The sequence below is a fragment of the Onychomys torridus genome, chromosome 23, assembly GCF_903995425.1.
Source record: "Onychomys torridus chromosome 23, mOncTor1.1, whole genome shotgun sequence".
NCBI classification, from domain to species: domain Eukaryota; kingdom Metazoa; phylum Chordata; class Mammalia; order Rodentia; family Cricetidae; genus Onychomys; species Onychomys torridus.
In genome coordinates, this window is record NC_050465.1 from 66001810 (window position 1) to 66021195 (window position 19386).

General features: G+C 47.4%; 1 protein-coding gene across 1 annotated transcript in view; it reads right to left on the reverse strand.

The window, feature by feature from the left end:
• Irs1 (insulin receptor substrate 1) overlaps positions 1-17205 on the reverse strand; it is a 54247-nt gene extending 37042 nt beyond the window's left edge. Inside the window, exon 1 of the mRNA XM_036173567.1 lies at positions 12454-17205. Coding sequence (XP_036029460.1) covers positions 12475-16158 — 3684 coding nt within the window. The 5' untranslated portion in view covers positions 16159-17205 and the 3' untranslated portion in view covers positions 12454-12474. The remainder of the gene's footprint in view (positions 1-12453) is intronic.
• Between the last annotated feature and the right edge of the window lie 2181 nt (positions 17206-19386).

Below are 19386 nucleotides of genomic sequence, written 5' to 3' on the forward strand. Positions count from 1 at the left end.
GTATTTCCAAGCTTTAGGAATTAGTATAAATGTCAAAGGGCCTGCAGAGGGCCAATAGAACTGAATCTCTAAAATAAAACAATATATTTATGTAATAGAACTTGAGGAGTTGGAGACTTTGTACAAAGAGTAAACATTTTTGCTGTTACATATACATTTACTTGGATTTTACCTTCAGGTTTTATATTTGAAATGTCAAATAATGCTATTTATTTAGCATTTTTGAGGTAGGGTCTCACTAGATAGCCCTTGCTGGTCTGGGATTCATAGAAATCTACCTGCCTCAGCTTCCCCAATGCTGGAATTTGGGCACATACCACCAAACTCAGCCCTCAAATAATGTTTCAGAAAAGAATCACTGTAACAGCTAGTAATTAAACCTAGACTACACATTGCATAACTTTGGATGTGATACTAACTGACTTCAAAAGCAAATACTAAAATGAACTCTAGGGAACCAAAGGGGAAAGCCTCACATCTTAGCAACTGGGATAAGTTTCCTGAACCTAGGAGACACTTAACAGAGTTGCTAAAAATGGCCATACTGCCAAATGGATTCATTTAAATTTAATGGCTTTGCCCAGCCCTCCCCACATATTTTAACTGAGGGTCTAATTGGCAATAACATACCCAAGAGGAATGGAGTGAAATGACGCATTAGAAGGGGGCTTATGAATTGCAAACTTAATAATTGGCCTTTTCTAAAAATAGATGTAACTGATACGTAGTTACTTTGTAAGTAATTTTCTTTTCTTAATTTTTAAGTGAATTTGCTTTTGATATCTTTTTATTTGTCTGTGTTCTGAGACAGGGTCTCACTGTGTAGGCCTGGTTGTCCTGGAACTCACTATGTAGATCAAGGTGGCATCCAACCCAGAGATCCACTTGCCTGTGTCTCCAGTCTGGTGGGATTAAAGGCATGTGCCACCACACCCAGGGCTTTTGATATCTTAGACCTTAGTGAAAATACTATGCTGTGACCTAGATCAGTGAGCTACAATTAACATCAGAAGAACTATATTAATAGAATACAAGTTGATGAGCCGCTGTTGGGGCTGAGAAATAAATCTTGTCACAACACAGTGGAATTTCTGTCAATCTTCAAATGAGTGGTTTGGGAAACAGGAGAAGTATCCAAGACTTTAAGCTACACTGCAGGGGCTGAGGAGATGCCTCAGTATGTAAAATGTTTGCCACACAAGCATAAGGACCAGTGTTTGGATCCCCAGCATCCATAGAAAGTCAAGCATGGTAGGTAGGGTATGTCTGGAATCCCAGTATTGAGAAGGCAGAAATAGAAGGGTTACTGGAGCTTACTGGCCAGCTAGTCTACCCAAATAGGCAAGTTCCAGGCTCAGTGAGAGACCCTATCACAAAAAATAAGGTGGGTGGCAACTAAGACACTCACTCTCAACCACTAGTCTCCACACACACATATGAACACACATACTCACAGGCACACACATTCAAGGACTTGCACACACATACCCCCAACACACACAAGAAACACTGTAACTTCAGAATGAGACATTTGTAATGGATTTTACCCACATATTCATATCTATAATCAGATGATAAGACTATCATAATTTTGCCTATATTTAGTACATATGATATTACTAAATCTAATTTTAGGTTTTTAAAAAAATGTTTTACAAATGAAATGATTTAGGGTCCCTAAGACATATTCATGTTAGTAATTTTTGCTGGAGATTTTCCTAAAACCTTCTCCTTCTGTGATCAAAAGCTCTTCTGTGAACTGATAATGACAAGTTTTCAATTTAACCAGGGTTTTATGAGTACCAACTTGGACAGTGGAGCCCACTCATACACAGCTCACAACTTGTAGTAAGAAAAGAATGCCAGGAAGCCTGCAGCCACATAAGAATAAGTATTGTTACTGTCCCTCAGGAAAGGTGATCTTTCTGAAAGAGAGGCTAAGGCTAAGTATGCTTGAACCTGGAACATAAAATACTACTTTGCCTTTCTGGATATATATATATATATATTTTTTCACTATTTTAAAAAAAAATTCCACTTCTTGTAGGGGAGGGAGCCTGAATATCCCTGATCTCTGACTAACAATTAATCCTATCAGTGGGGTATAGAGGGAGCCAAATGAAGCTCTATTCTTACAAAGGAGGCCCATTCATAAATTAAAAAAAAAAAAAAAAAGTCTACCTAAGGACACAGTGAATTGGGTGGCATTTTTGTTGTTGTTGTTTGGTTTGGATTTGGTGTGTGTGTGTGTGTGTGTGTGTGTGTGTGTGTGAGAGAGAGAGAGAGAGAGAGAGAGAGAGAGAGAGAGAGAGAGAGAGAGAGAGAGAGAGACTCTCGACAAGGCAAGAACACTTTTGAAGCGCTCATCTAACACAGTGCAGTAGGAAGCGGGCTTTGAAGACATAGACATTCCTCCAGTGAGTTTCACGCTGCAGGCTAAAAGCACCAGCCATTCATTTTTCCATCTCCAGACACATTTTTCACCCAGTTCAAAGGCAGAGAGACAACAAGCCCACACGCTCTTTCTGAAGGTCGTCCCTTGTAGGGACTTGTGAGGGACCAAAGACTTAAGCTACAAAATATTTTTAAAGACCTAGTTTCAGGAATGCTACCTTTTCATTATACTCTGGTTCCCACCTCCTAACTTAACTTTCCTCCCAACCCCAAACTACTCCTCTCTCCCTTCCCCTTCCCTCTCTCCCTTCCCCTTCTCCCTCTCCCTCTCCCTCTCCCTCTCCCTCTCCCTCTCTTCCTCTCCTCTCCTCTTCTCTCTCTCTCTCTCTCTCTCTCTCTCTCTCTCTCTCTCACACACACACACACACACACACACACAAATGGCTGGGGAAGTTTAGACAAAAGAAAATATATTAATTATATTATCAGTGATTTCCAGGGTATTCAACTAACACTTGCAGAATTTATTATTCATTCTTTTAAAAATAGGCTATTTATTTATAATCCTTAACCTAAGCAGAGAGAATGGGATCTGCTTTGAAAGGAAGTTATTGTTTAGCTGCAGTTCCAAGAGTGTGTTTAAACTGGGAAGGGGGCAGGTGGGCAAGTAGGGGGCACATGGGAGGGGTGAGTGGATAGGAGCTACCAAAATCACAACATAAATAGCATCAGTTCAACTAGCTGCACATAAAATTTTAGGGGCCACGGTATTTTATGCAGTGCCCTGTTTTGTTTTGTTCTCTGAGCTCAGGGACATTTAAGGCATTTGTAATTCTGGTAAGAGAAAAGCTTGCATAGTGGCCATGGGGAGGGCTGGGGCGGCGTTTCAGGAAAGTACTTGCCCTGGATGAGACTTAACAAAACCTCTGGGCTGCCAGTACCTTCACTAGCACTCAGGTGGGGACAGTCTCCCAGCCCACTAAAAAGCCCCACACTCCTTTACATCTCTTGCCTCACTTCTCCCTCCCCACAGTCTAGTCCTTCACCCAGCCAGTTATAACCGGGCCCAGTTTGCTGAGTCTGCGGGTTAGCCACTGGGAAATGCAGGGTGTGAAGATGTTCTCCGGCTTTAGTTTCCCTTCCACTGATAGCTTGGCTCTTGGGTCCTATGCCAGCCACCTGAGTGCTGTCAGCAAATATGATCCTCTACCTGGCACAGTTAACCTCAACCTTTTGACACGGTGACATACAAGTTGTCATCTACAAAGTTCACGATCTATAACTTCTCAATCAAGTTACCAAAGGAGAAAAAAAAATCTCCTAAATTTTAAATAATGATATAATTTTGTATTGGGTACCTTGTTCTCCTAAAGCAAGATGGGAGGCTGAGTCAGGAAGCTCATAGGCCAGCTAGTCTGGTATACACTGCAAAGAACAGACAGACCCTGTCTCAAACAAGAAAGGTAAGGACTAACATGTGAGGCTACCCTCTGACTTCTACACACTCACTACTGCACACAGGAACATGCATACATCATACACATACATACATACTTTTTTTTTTCTTTTTTCTTTCTTTTTTGGTTTTTCGAGACAGGGTTTTTCTGTGTAGCTTTGCACCTTTTTCCTGGAACTCACTTGGTAGCCCAGGCTGGCCTCCAACTCACAGAGATCTCCTGGCTCTGCCTCCCGAGTGCTGGGATTAAAGGCGTGTGCCACCACCGTCCAGCCATAAATACATATTATACAGACCCAAAAATGATTTAAAAACTGTGCACAGCTGTGTGACTTAAACTTTTAGTAAATAGAACAGTAGCAAATGTGATGGGCATAGAGGCTAGAAAGTATTTACACCCAAGTATTGCTTCCCTTGTCTGTAAAATCCACCTACTACCATATGAAGTCCAGGTTCCTTTCCTGGGAACATATCATGGTTATTTTGATTTTTTTTAAAGGCCTTCAACTGTAAGGTAGCTTCATATTTTTGTCCTAGAAGTTATGAAAATTGCTACTTACATGGACTACACTTTCTGAATTTTAATCTTTCTTTGTCCCAGATGTCAGGAGAAATTTGGGAAGTACCTTGGGGATTTCTCCTTCTCAGATTCTACTCTAGTGTCATGCATCTAGCCTCAATCTCTCCGACTAGAAGGTGAGCGATTTGAAGCATCACAGTGCTCAGTGATGTTGGCTGAGGAAAGAGAAAGGAGGAAGGAAGAACAAATGTGGCTCAGAGCCAGCTTGGCCAACAGCAAATATTTTATGTTGAAAATGCCAAATGGATAGTTTCTAAGACTACACTGGAGTCGTTACAGTTCTTCTGGGAGAGAGTTCATTCGGCAAAGTAACTTGCTGTGCAAGAGTGAAGACCCGAGTTTATATATGGGCAAGAGGCAGGAAGATCCCTGGAGCTTGCTGGGCAGCTAGTCTAGCTGACTCAGTGAGCTGCATCCTGTCTCAAGAAGTAAGATGGAGAGCTTGTAAAGATGCCCAACATCAAAACTTTTCTATTTACACACACACACACACACACACACACACACACACACACACACACACACGGCAGTTGACAATCTGATTACCTCCACGACTCATTAAATATAAAGTTATTTCTATATTGAGCCCTCCAAATAATTTAAGAATGAATAGATCTTTAGAGATCAGATGAGAGACAGTTGGTTGTACAGTAATTACCGAATCTTCTACTGGCCTGTATGTATCAGCTATATTTTATTATTTTCTAAAAGTGTATGGTGTGTGTGTGGGGGGGGGGGGTTGTGGATGTGTGTGTGTAGAGAATAACTTTTAGGATTTAGGAATCAATTCTCTCCTACCATTGTGGGTTCAAGAGATCAAACTCAAATCATCTATCAGGCTGTAGACAACAAGCACTTTTTTGCTCACTGACGCATCTTGTTGGCCCAACAGTTATTTTTTTTTAAATGTTGAATTCAAAAACAACTTAACATGGCCTATATCTTCCCTGAAAGCAAGAATTAGAACTTCCTACACAAGACATACTTTGTTTGCAATACAACACATATTTGAAACGAACTCATAGTTCTTGGGTTACTTCAGTAAACACAACTATCATGTTCTAAAGACTAAACAATACTGATAGCAACATGACCTGAATATGTCAGGGCAGATTGGAGAACTTGCATCAGAGAGTATCTGGTCAAACAAACAAGACGACTAATGGAACAGGAGGATATACATGCAACATGTAACTGCAAGAAACAAAATTAAAACATGAAATGGTAAAAGGAACAACTTAACCAGTCAAACCACTAGGCCTCTTCTCTACTGAAGACTGGCACAACTCCAAAACGCCTGACCCAAGGATTCTATTCACCTGCCATCAGGACTGAGAAGACAGGGCTGCGGCTGAAAGAGAAGCACAACCTTCTCCAAATAAACACACTATTTTAAAATCCCTATTATTCAAAGATCAGTGACTCAGGGCAAAGGTACAAATGACATTCATCCAACCTAATTTATTTTAACAAATAGATTATAGGAGAATCTGTAGCAAGAATCTTATCAACATGAAAAAAAATATTTCTTTCACTGTGGATGACAAAGTAACTTAGTTTTGCCTACTCCATCATTTCCCCTTCTCTGTGAATTAAGATTGGTAAAGATACTACCATTTCTATAAGACAAAAGTAGGTGCCATCTGATGATGCTTATGAGCCTATCATTCAAATAGCCTTCTATTCACTTCTTAAACTGTTTCATATTAGAGCAAAGTACATGAGAATTAAACTATGCAGCATTAAGATGTGATTCTGTTAAAAATTCATAATTAATGCTTTTTAAACATAACATTTTAGGAGTTTTTAAAGTTGGCCCTATAGCTATGGAACCATAAGGTAATGAAATAAATATTAAATCAAATACATAATTATAATTGTGAGGATACCTATCATTTTTAAAGCTCCCAAAAAAGTACTAGTATGAAAAAAGTCATATTCTTTAATGAGAAATTGACTTCAAACCAAATTCATAAGTCATTTTCCTTGAACGTTATTTCCAGGAACTCTCTAGCATGAGGAAATAATCTTGGAAAAGACTTTCTTTAAAACAACAAACAGAATCTAAAAAACTATGAAGTCCTATTATACCGAATTACTAACTTACCACAATAAAAGGAAACATTGAATTTATCTCCAATCAGCTAAGAAATATGACTGTATTTCTTAGTATGTCTAGTAGGAAGGTGAGGAAAGATTATGTGAGTAGTTTTAAATGAAAAGTATACGGACTATTACTCTAATGACATTTGAAGCCTATGTAGAGATGTGAATACCATGAGAGCCTCTGAATATATTAACAACTCCACAGCCATGACAACATTGGGTCAGTCAACAGAATACATGTGTTAATAGCTCAGCTAAATACTCCAAAATTCTAAAGCACAGATGAGTCCTGGGACAGCACACTTTGCCTGCAAGACATCCCATAGTCCCCAGGTGGTTTCTCAGATTTTCTGTACACTAACTTATAGAGGTATCTCAGTGGAGAATTCTGAGGCTACAAATGAGAAACACTATCTGTAAACTGACTACCTATAAGAAGGGGGAGATTGGTTACAGCCTGATCTACCCTGTCGAGTATGATTCTCCTGGCAGTTGACTTTAAACAGCAGAAAAGTTGCAGGTGACCTACATTCACACAGGAGGTGTTCTTTTTAAATGAGGCAAGAGGAGACTCATCTATTCTGAAGACGGCTCCAAAACTTAGATAAATACTATCAGGAGGGTTTGCCTCAAAGTTGGTTAAAACATGAAAATGGGCAGTGGTGGTGCATGCCTTTGATCCCAACACTCAGAAGGCAGAGAGGCAGGCAGATCTCTGAATTTGAGGGCTACATGGAGAAATCCTGTCTTGGAGAAAAACAAACATGAAAATGCCCTCTCCAAACAAGAAAGGTCAAAAGCCAGTCTGAAATCAAAGAGCCTTCCTTCCAAGCCTCCATCTGCCCAGACAGATGATCTGACACAGCCCGGCGGCAGTGGCGCACGCCTTTAATCCCAGCACTTGGGAGGCAGAGCCAGGTGAGTTCTAAGGCAGCCTGGTCTGCAGAGGGAGATCCAGGACAGGCACCGAAACACCGAGAAACCCTGTCTCAAAAAAAGGAAAACAAAACAAACAAAAACAAAAACGGAGGATCTGACACATATGTGAAAACAGAACAGCTTAGGGTGTCCCAGTGCACTTTACTGTGATCCCAACTATAGCTTCTGGACAAATAATGCTCAGTACATATGACTCATTAAAGAGTATCCGTCATTTGCTCCAAAACATCCCTATGTTTAGAGCTGCAAAGATTAGAACAATGTGGAACAAACTTCTCCAGTTACTGATGAGGAAATAGACCAAGGGAAATTAAGTGACTTGATCAAGGTCACGAGGCTAGAACTCAAGATCTTACTCCCAGGAGCAGTTTTTGGTTTTTTGTTTTTTTCCATTGCATCATTTGAGATAGCACAAACTGATTTTCCAGGAATTCTGATAAACTGGAAAAAAAAATTTAAGAAGTAGCATGTTGGTTTGGGGCCCAAGTTCTCTCCTGTAAGACAATACTAGGATTGTTCAAATAAATGGTTATTATACAGGAATATAATAAAAATATAGGCAACCTAAACAATGGCAGACGATAAAAAGTTCGATGTTGCAGTATCTCTTTTCTGCTGATCTCAAGATATTTGAGTTCTTTCATACCGGAGCTGTCAGCACATTGATTTCACCTGTGCTTTTTCCGTGGGCACCTCAGAAAAACATTACCCCTGTGACTTAGGAGTCAATGATGGAGAGGGATGCTGGCTACTGAGAAACCCTTTTGGGAGTAAGGGAAGTAGAAAATACTTCCATAGTTTTCTTTCTTTCCTTTTCCATCCCTATAACAATACATTTCATGAAATTTTGTTATGGGGTCGCAATACAACTAGAGCAAGCCTTAACAATCAACCCAGATTGCCGTGGTGGGGATCATTGGTCAAAAACCAAACGTTTGAAAAACACATCCACTCGTCCTCGAAATCTTGGTAAAGGGACACACGATACTCTTCAAGCGTTTCTAATGAATCTGCAGACACTTACAATGTGCAAGCTGTAGCCTAAGGTTTCCTTACACTCTGGGTTCCCTCACAAGAGAAGTGGGGAGGATCAATTTTCCTTGATCTTACCCAGCTCGGGTGGTTTGAAATGGCAGGTGCTCAATGAAGCGTATTTTGTTGGTTACTGGAAAGAGCCTCGGGCTCTTTCAAGGCAAAGGAGTTTTTCTTAGAATGACCCCAAAGCAAGGCTTGTCTCCTTTTCCTCCCCGTTAGCAAGAGACATAAATGTGAGAAGCGGGAGCCAGCCCAGTCAATCCCATACCACGTGCCGTGCCGTCTGCCTCTCGCTCCTGTTTGCACACTAGAGTGGGAAGATGAAGGAAAGGCGTCGTAGTAAACCATAGTAAAGACAGGAGGGAAACAAAATGGGGCATGTCACATGGTCGCGGCCTGAATTTTTCTCAATTAAAAAGAAGAGGAAGTGAGGTGTTTCCGGCCTCTGTCAGCCCACTGCTGGGCTTTTTTTATTTTTAGGATTCTGGCAGATACATTAGAGATGAGGCGCATCCATATACTAGGCTTGGGAGCGGGAGAACCTGGATCAGCTCTGCAGCACCCAGAGTGGTCAGAGAGCTTCCCCAGCCAGGCCCCAGCCTGCCCCCGCCCCGGCCATCACTCATGCTGATTGGCTCTTACAAGGGCCAATCGGCACCCGGCGTCCGGCCCGCCGGCCAGAGGGGCGGAGACTCGGCTGCCACCGCCAACCTCGAGGCCTGGGAAGGGGCCCCCGTGTCCCCAGAGGACCGAGCCAGGCAGGGGCGGGAGCCTGGACGACCTCCTCCTTGCGGCCGACCCCTGGGCGGAAGGAGGCTTGGAAGAGGGGGGCCAAGAGCCAAGCAAAGGGGAGGCGCAGGCAGGAAGCCGAGGTGACCCGGGAAAAGGGAAAGTGCCAGGGCCCCGCGGGTCTGCGCCAGCTCCAAAGGCCATGGGTTGGAGAGCATCGAGGGAGGGGGTAAAGAAAGGCATGAAGTCCTAGAGGAAAAACAGGGTCGGAAACAAATGGTAAAATTCTCTTTTTAAGGGTACCTTAACAAAAGGATGACCAAGAAAAAAAAAAAAAAAAAAGTCTCTGGGGGTATGACTCCAGTCTGTGTCAGCAAAAGTGTGCCCTGGCTGCCAGCCTGCAGTTTCAACAGTAAAGTCAAATCTAAGGCAAATGCTGGTTAAAGGTATTTGGACGGTCGTGTTGAGGCCCAGAGGGTTCTTTTAGCCCTCCTCTTTAGGCTCTGGGTTAACCCGGTACATACAGTAGGCCACAATGACTGTACTAATGCCATGACCACGCATTAGGAGGTGGGGACAAAGGAACGGGGGAAGGGGTGATCTTTCCACAGAATAATCTAGCAGTTCAGAACTTAAGTTGGAGGTGACCCTGACATGCACCAGAGAACACAGAGAGACCCAGAAAAGATGGTTGCTGAATCAGTCAGGTCCTGAGCACAGGAGCTAAATGCTTCTCTTCCTCTCTTCTAATAGCTCTCCTTGAACTGACATTGAAACAAAGTAAACAAACTGAGATGTTTAAGAGGGGCTCGGAGAACGCACACACATCCCTCGCCCTATTCCTTAAACCATGTTTCAGGTGGTTTTTTTGTTTTTGTTTTTGTTTGTTTTGTTTTTCTCTAAGACGGGAAGTAGCCGCAGAGACAGCAAAGGCAGGGGAGGTTACAATTGCTAACAGATAACTCACTGTGAGCAGAAGCTGTTTGTCCCTGGCAGATCTGATTGCGCTCAGCTTCTGATGATAACTGACTAGCAAATAAAACCTTTAAACTCAGCAAAAGCAAGCACAATTGAGGGTGTACAAGCACCAGGTAGCACTAGGTGCTCTGCTTAAAGAACACACACACACACACACACACACACACACACACTTAAAACTTAGAAAGCTGCTTCTGGCATTTGGAAAAGCATTATCTATTGCTATTCCAGCAATGTAACAGGCACGACTGATTCTTCTAGATTATCGTATTTTTCCCTAAGAAAGTTAAGAACGGAAAGTTGAGCATTAAAGTCTTGGGAAGGAAGGGAGGGATATGTGTGTGTGTGTGTGTGTGTGTGTGTGTGTGTGTGTGTGTGTTCTACATAAGCAGGATTTTCTTTTAAATTCCTTTTAAAACAATGGAGATTGGTCATTTCATTTTTTTTTTCTTCAAAAGACCAAACACTACTTATTTCTGTGTTGTAAAACAAAATCTACACAAAGTAGGAAAACAAATGCTGGGGAGGGGTTCTCCTTTCTTCTTTTACCTCCTATAAAGCCCAAATTTCAGTTTTGCCGGATCTGTCTGCTTCAGGCTCTTCTTACCTTATGAAGTAAGCAGTTTACAATGCAAGTATTATAGGAGTCCCAACCCTCAAAAACCATGGTAGAAGTAACCAAGAATTTTATGTTAACAACATTACACTAAAAATCTCTCTGACCCAGTGATAAAAGCACATATTGAATAAATACCACTCAAAAAGGTGCTTTCCTAACATGACATAAATTCTTAGTTTTAATGTTCATGTGCCTCTATTTGGTCCAACAAAATGAAGAACAACAGTTGTTGGAAGCAGAATCAGGACCATTTTGACCACATAATCATCCTGTTATTCTTATTTCCTATTGATAAAAGCCCAAGGCACAAATTAATTTCTTATGAACAGAGACTTATTAAGAAAAACAAATACTTTTCAAATGCTCTTTCTGTGAGGCATATATAAAATTCACAAGGTAATCAGTTTGTCAGAATAAACTGCTTCCAATTCTGGAAAGTTCTGATTTGCCAGATCATCACATTATCTGGGAACGACACTCCTCTCCCTACAATGACCACCAGAAAACAGGCTCACAGAACGAAGGACAGGCTAACTTCCTATTCCAAATGTTTCTCATTTTCAATACAGCCTTGGCCACAGATGACTAAAGCCAACTTTCACAGCATCTCTGAGGCATCTATTCATTAACTAAAAGGAAAGCAAGCACCCTACAAATGAAGACCACAGTTTTCCCGTCCATTCAACACACACCAAAACAAACACCCTTTTTTCCTTGACTTGATGCCTGTTCATTTCACTAGAAAAATGTTAAGTAATCTTATAGGGAAAAAAATGCACAGTAGACCCCAAATGGTATGTGTGATGCCTTAGTACAAGAAAAGGAATTAAAGGTAGAAAGTCTGAGGTGAACTTCTATTAACTCTTAACTTATAATGTGTCTCAGGCACATGGTGTTTATTGCATATTCTGTACAAAAGCAGCCATGCCTGCAAGATGGTAGGTCTGTATGTGAAAAACCTTTCATGAATTCTAGTACAAGAACAGTAAGAAAATGTCCCCAATTACTTTCTTTGGAGACCTGAGATAGGTAAGAATTTCTTTCTAAATACTTGTGCCTAAAAAAGCTCTTACTCATGAATCTTTTTAAGACAGCCTGAATAAAAGTCACTGCTGTTTACACTGCTTTGGTATTGTGAAATCACAGAACAAAAGTGCACACAGCCACTCAGTGAGCTTGCCCTTCAGAACTCTGAGAAAGGATCTTAAATGAGGGTGTTTTATGTTTTGTATTAGCAAGTATTTTTGTATAATTGTCCCTACTAAGGTCTGGCCTTAATATTTACTCAAAATAAAACTTTGATACGAAGAAAATGATTCTTGACAAACCTCAGGACAGGTTTTATAGAAAGTAAGTTTTAAAATGCTGTGGCAGGTACTTCAGTTGGGAATCCTCAAATACAGAAGCCCTCTGTGGCTGCTCCAACACATTTTCTGCCAGGTGTCACTGTGGGGTGAGCATCTGTGCACCCTGACCCATACCCCCCCCACCTCCTGAAAGTGTATCCTCCCCAAGGACACCATGGGAAGGAGTGAAAGGGGACAGAGTTAAAGAACAGAATCCAAGCACCCAGGTAAATGTACTTTTATCTTCTGACTTTGCCACCATAAAACGCACCTGCTGTGATGTCCAGTTGAGCTATTGACGGTCCTCTGGCGGCTTCTGGAAGCTGATGCTGGCATAAGTACTTAAATCCTCACTGGAGCGTCTGGGGGAGCTGCCCTCGCTGCTGCCTGAGGGCTGGTGAGGGGGAGCGGGTGGTAGGGGCTGCTGTTGAGAAGGGCACTCCTGAGAACGCTGTTTAACGTCCTTGGCCAAATCCAGGTCTATGTAGTTAAGACTTTTCTCCAGACCCCCAGCAGCCCCGCACACTGGAGCCGTCTCCTTGGAGGCTCCCCCTAGATCCCCAGGTCTCAGCCACATGTTCTCAAATGATGCAGAACTGTGGCGCTTTACATCCTCACTGCTGCTGCTGCCACCGCTGCCGCCACCACTGCCCACTACTGCAGCCCCTGCTCCCAAGGACACCGTGTTGCCAGCATGAGTAGGTGCTGAGAAGGTCTCGGAGCTATGTCTCCTCCGGCACCCTTGAGTGTCTGCCCGAATCACTTTGGCACTCTGGTTATGGTTGGGACTGAGGTTCACTCTGGTGAATGCGCTCATGCCCCCAGGTCCCTGAGGGCCTCCCAGCAGGGAAGAGGGAGCAGCCTTCTCAGCTGCTCCTTGAGGTGCAGCAGGAGAAGCAGAGGCCGTGGAGGATGAAGAGGGAGCAGCCCCTGTGGTTCTGGGCAGGCTCACCGATTCTGCAGCAATGCCTGTCCGCATGTCAGCATAGTTGACTGGGGCCACTGATGAGGTATCCACATAGCTTTGACGACTACAACCTATCTGCATGGTCATGTAGTCACCGCGGCTACTTGGCACCGACCGGGTTGGCCTGTAAATGGCAGCAGCCCCTGGAGGTGCAGGGCCTACTCTGCCCAACTCAACCCCACCACTCTCCTGCCAGGCTGCCCTCCGGCCTGGCCCCAAGTCCATGTTCATGTACTCTTCCGAGCCAGTCTCTTCTCTGGGAGCTGGGTGGAGCTGGGGTGGACATCGGACTGAAGGGGAGCTATGGGAAGTCGCAGGGCCAGCTAAATAGCCAGGCTGGCCACTCCCGAATTCAATATTCACATATTCCCCTGGGCTCTTGGGCTCCGGAGGGTGCAGCGAAGGTTGCTGCTGCTGCTGCTCCCTTACCCTGGGTAAGGTGCTTGCCTTGGGATCTCCCAAGGACAGCCTTGTGGGCCGGGCCAGACGGCTGTTGGTCTGTGCAGCCGTGTCTACCTTTCGAGGTAGATGGGGCTGCAAGACATGGTGGTGGGGATGAGGGAGGCCAGACTCCGGCCTAGCCCCATAGTGACCCCCACCCAGGCTGTCACTGCTGGTAGAAGAGGAAGAATCTTCTGCAGTAGCGGTGTAGAGAAGGCGTCCAGAGCTAGAAGAGAGACGAAGATGCTGCTGCCTGGCACCCTCCTCTGGCTCCCCAGGGCGCTGGGTGTGCTTAAAAGACCTTGGCAATGAGTAGTAGGAAAGGACTGGCTTGTGCTGGGGATCTTCTGGACCGTAGTAGCATTCTGAGGGGCTGCTGGTGTTGGAGTCTCCCACCGGTGACATGTTCATGTAGTCGCCTGTGCAAGGCAAGAGCTTGCCACCACCACTCTCAACAGGAGGTTTCGAATGAGGCAGGGCATGAGGATGGTGCCCCCCTACTCCATTTGCCCATGGCTTCCCATAGCTGCTCCCAGAAGGGGCTGCGCTGCTGCTGCTGCTGGACCCACCTCCAATGTCAGGGGAGCAACTGCCACTGGGAGACATCATCATGTAGCCATTGGGGTCCACTCTCTGAGGGTGGCGTCTGATGGGGTTAATGATCTGCTGTGGGGCAGACACACTTTTGGGGCTCATGGGCATATAGTCCCCATTTCCTTTACGGTTGCTGGGCACTGGAGCCACCCCTGGAGACATGGGCATGTAGCCATCATCAGTGTCTGGACGGTGGTGGCCCCCTCGACGCTCCAAGGGGTGCATCTCTAGACTCTCTTCCGGATAGGAGTGGGTGGGCACGAAGGCGGAATGCCGGTAGCTGGGCAGTCGGCCTCCACTGCCACCTCCTGGTTGGTAGGCAGCGGGCATCATCTCTGTATACTCCTCAATAGAAGCCACTGAAGACTGCGAGGGGGTCTTCTGATGAGAAATGGTAGGGGACGTGCCTGCGGAGTGAGTTCTCTTCCGAAACCGGTTATCCAGATCTGCCGCGCTGGTGGCTTCATCCCCAGGCAACGCCGGACTTATCCCCAAGCTAGCACCTGGGATGTAGCGATGGCCATTGCCACCCCTGGACAAAATGTAGTGACCATTGGGAGCAGTCAAAGTGGAGGCTCCCTTGCCACCCATGCAGATATAGTTGCTCAGCTCTTCCTCACCCCTGGCTGGTGGGGTGTGGCCCAAGGAATCTGGGGTGACACTGCGGAAGGAACTTCGGAAATCGCAGGGACTAGAACCATACTCATCAGAAGAGATGAAACCGCCATCACTAGGAGAACCGGACACGGAAGCACTAGAGCGCCTCGGGAAGAGACAGTCTGAGGTGGAGCCATGGCCACTAGTGCTACTGGACGACAGACTCACTGGGCTGGTGGCTGAAGGTGAGCAGCGGGAAGAAGGCATAGGGATGGAGCGGCTGTGGTTGAGTGGTGGGTGCAGCCGGGAGCTGCCTCTATGGCGATGGGCGTGGGTCCTGTTGGTGCTAGGGCTCACAGGACTGCCATCCACTGATGCAGGACGGGACATGGTGCCCTCGCCATCACTGGAGGCACGCACCCGGAAGGAACCTGGTTTCCCACCCACCATGCTGGCAGGGGAGGTGGCAGTGATGCTCTCGGTGCGAGATCGGCGAGTCAACCCCACCTGGCTGGGTGGAGGATTGTTGAGATGGTGCCTGCGAAGGGGAACACTGATGGGGTTGGAGCAACCCGATGAAGACTGGCTTTTGCTGCGCGGGCGAAACTCATCGCTCATGGCCCGCATGGCCTCTAGAATGGTCTCATGCATGTTCTGGGCTACCACGGAGTCATCAACTTGCATCCAGAACTCGCCGGGCCCTGTCACGGCGGAACGCCCCACCTCGATGAAGAAGAAGTTCTCTGAGTGTCCACAGCGTCTGATGTTCATCAGCTGCAGCACCACAGCCGCTGCCTCGGAGTTCAGCTTCACAAAGCTGATGGTCTTGCTGGTCAGGCAGAGGCGGTAGATGCCAATCAGGTTCTTTGTCTGACCCAGGCCTTTGGGTTTCAGGATAACCTGCCAGACCTCCTTGAACGCAGGTCCTGGGCCCGTGTCATAACTCAAGTCCTCCCCTGCCTCTCCGACGCCAGAGCTGCCGCTGCAACTACCACCGCAGCCTCCAGCCCCGTCATGGTGGGCCTTTGCTCGATTATGCAGCTGCAGAAGAGCCTGGTACCAGCTGTCTTGCTCAGCCTCACTATCTGCCGCAATGGCAAAGTGTTCATCTCGGGTGTAGAGAGCCACCAGGTGCTTGTTCTTGGAGTCAGCCCGTTTGTTGATGTTGAAACAGCTCTCGAGGGGAATCGAGCGTTTGGGGGCGCTCGACTTGTGCCGCCACTTCTTCTCGTTCTCATAGTACTCCAGGCGCGCCGGGCCCCCGGCCTCGCTGGCTGCCCGCAGCACGAAAAAGCGCTTGTGCATACTCTTGGGTTTGCGCAGGTAGCCCACCTTGCGCACGTCGGAGAAGCCATCGGTATCCGGAGGGCTCGCCATGCTGCTGCGGAGCAGAGGGAGGTGCCGAAAAACTGGCTGGGGGGAGGCTTTTCGATGCGGCCCGGCACATGCACTCCGCGCTGGAGGAAGCAGAAACCCTGATTCCGAAATCCTCGCTGTTCTCGGTGCTGGGGAGGGGCAGCCGAAGGACGAGGTAGCTGCGCCAAGGAAGACTGCCCGACCCGAGTTTAAGGGCGTTTCATGCCCAGAGGGGAAGGCAGTGTGTCTAGAGTGAGTCCGGGCGCGATCTTCTGAGGATCAAGTCTTCCCTGAGTCTCTGCAGCCTAGAAGAAGCTTAGATGCATCCCTCGCCGCCCCTGGTCAAGTGCGGTGCAGGAACGCAGCGGCGACCGAGGAGTCCCAGCTTGGCCCTTCAGGCGCGCGCGCCTTCCCTCCCGAGTTTCCCTCTGAAGTAGCGATTCCCGAGGCAAATTAAATATCCTTGGGCAGGGGGAGGCGGGCTGCCAAGTCCCAACGTTGCACGGGGTTCTCCCTCCTCCTCCTTCTCCTCCTCCTCCGTCTCCTCCCACCCTCCAACCGTCCCCGCCGCCACCAGCCGCCCAAATACCAGCTCAATCGCAGAGACCGCGGCGCTGCGGCTGTTGCTGCTGCTGCTGCCGCCGCCCGAGGACGCGTCCTCTGCAGCCCGCACTGGAGCCCATCTCGGCGGGCGGGGAAAGTGGCTTTTCCACGCGCAACGCTACTGGGCAGCCAGGGGAACAGGGGACGGTCCAGAGGGACAGACTCATCCCTGCCCCAAGCTCCAGTCCGCAAGGGAGGAGGGGAGGGGATGAGGGAGGGAGGCGAGGGAGGTGGTTTGGGAAGAGATCGGGGGAAGACGCCTGGTCCTCCCGAGGCGCAGCCGCCGCAGTTACTTCTCTCCTCCCTCCTCCTCCTTCTCCTCCTCGGAGAGTTGCCGAGAGCCCCAACCAAAACAAGAGGCGGCGGCGTCTGGCACCGCGCGCCGGCCCCCAGACCGCGCCGCCGTCTCACTCCGGAGGAGCAAAACACGTGACGGAGCCTCGGCTCTCTGCAGTCGGGCCGCGGCCGGGAGGCTCCAGCCAGGGTCTCTCTCTCTCTCCCTTCTCACTCTACATTCCGGGCCGAGCCCGCCCCGCGCCCGCCCCTCTCCACCCCCCGGCCGTGCCGCAGAGGCGCCGGCGCTGGGCCTTTGCTGCAGCGCTCAGGCAGCGCCCCTGCGTGGCCGGCAGAGCCCCGGGCACTGCGCCTCCCAGGCCCGCGCCACCCATGGCGCCCCCGGCCCGCAGGAATCCCCGCGGCGGGAGGGCGGGCGTGTTTGGGTGGCTACCGGAAAGCAGGAGGGGAGTCTGGGAAAACGGGAGGGGGCGATCTGGGGAAGACGCAGGAGTGAGGGTGGGGGCAGTTGGCGGGCGGAGTGGGGAAGGGGGAGTGTGCAGCCTCTGCAGAGCCCCAAGTGGGAGGGCTGGGGAGGAGGGGACGCGGATGACCCGCAGCCTCTCACCCGACAGGTGAGGGCGATCCCCGGGAGCCAGCTGGATCTTGGTTTCTAGGTGAGAGTCCCTGGCGGGGAGACCTACATTTTTTATTTATTTATTTTATTTTATTTTTTATTTTTGTAAGGTTTTCTAAAGGACTTGTGGGCCAGCCTTCCACCTGGAATCTCCGGGTGTTCTGCGGTGAAGCACCTGGAGCGAACACAGAGGAATGCCCAAGGGCAATGACTGTTGCTGGGTTAGGGTCTCTCAGACTCAGAACTGGGAAATCTCACGCCTAGCAGTATTGAGATTAGCGGCATATCAATTAGGGAAGAAATAAAATGTAGATATCACCATTTCACTCCCTACGTGCAGGTGAACAGGGATTCATACTTACAGATTAGGGCAAAGGATGGGGCGGAAGAAAAAAGGCGCCCCCTTACCACATTCTCGAGTCTATTTGTAATTTAAAAAAAAAAAAAAAAAAAAGGATGTTAAGGACGTTCAGAGAGTTCCTAAGTCCAAATCCCTACTGTGTACATATTAGCAAATGTTTGTTTCATAGTTTCCACGCGCACTGGACGACCCTATAAATTTTTAACCTTGACCACAAGGATAAGCGGTTAGGCTGTACAAGAAAAAGGGTACTTCTTGATGAAAACGGGTCAGCAGCCTAGTTGCAAAGCCTGTTACTCAGTCTCGCCACAAGCAAACGCTCCCCAAAGTTTTTTTTCTTTCTTTCTTTTTTTAAAATTTCTATTAAGATGACCTATAAATCAAGCAGGATGTCCCTGTCTTGCCCAACTAGCTTTAGAGACCTACAAAGGTGACGCTGGTCCCTATGCTTAAAGCCATCCTACTTCAGCCCTAGGTGGTTCTGGGTTTCCGCCTCCTTTTCTACGCCAGGAACCCCCTCTGCCTCCAGCTCTCTGGCACTGCAGGGTGTTCGCAGGGAGACGCAGCACTGAAGGTGCTGGGCATGCTCAATCCACTAGACCGCCGGGCCTGGAGTGGGGGAGTCGGGGAGTCAGGGGTGGGGGGAACGTGCCTCAGTCTAACGCGGGGAGAAAGGCGGGGTGAGTTTCCTGGGGCAGCCTGCTGATTGGTGGAGTTGCCTGTCTTTCCCGTCTTGCACAGATGCTGTGGAGAGGAGAGAGGGTGAGGGTACAGACGTAGGTACAGGCGCCATTCAGAGGCTTGCGGTAATTGAATTGGGGTATCCCGCATCTGCAGATGCCACCCCCTCACGAAAGCCTGGGAGGCTCTGGTGTCTCTTTTCACCTTCTCCTTCATCACACAGGCTCTTTTAAACCTGGTTAATGTATTATCTGGGTACACATGTTGAATTGAAAGCCCTCCCTCTTTCCCTCTGACAGCTTGGTGATGCGGGTACGCGTGCCCACTACAGCAAGGCTATAAATAGCAAGTAATTTGGAAGTGGTACGGAGGCAGCAATAACAGGACTCGGGCTCTGAAGGTTTGATGGGCTATAGGGGAGGGGAGAATGCGAAGTAGAGATGCCTGAAGTTAGTGTGGAAGAGTAACAGTGGCCCAAGACCCCTCCCAAGATAAACAAAAAAAGAAAGATAATAAACAGCTGCTGGATCGCAACAGCAAGATTTAGATTAGGCCAAAAGGACTTTTTACAGGAGTGGGACTGTAATTCCCATTTTGTAGGAAAGCACTTCAAATCCATAGACTTTCATTTTTTTAATTACTTCCTTCCTGCCCTCTACCCCCCAACCAAGAAAAAATAAACGTTGGGGGAGGG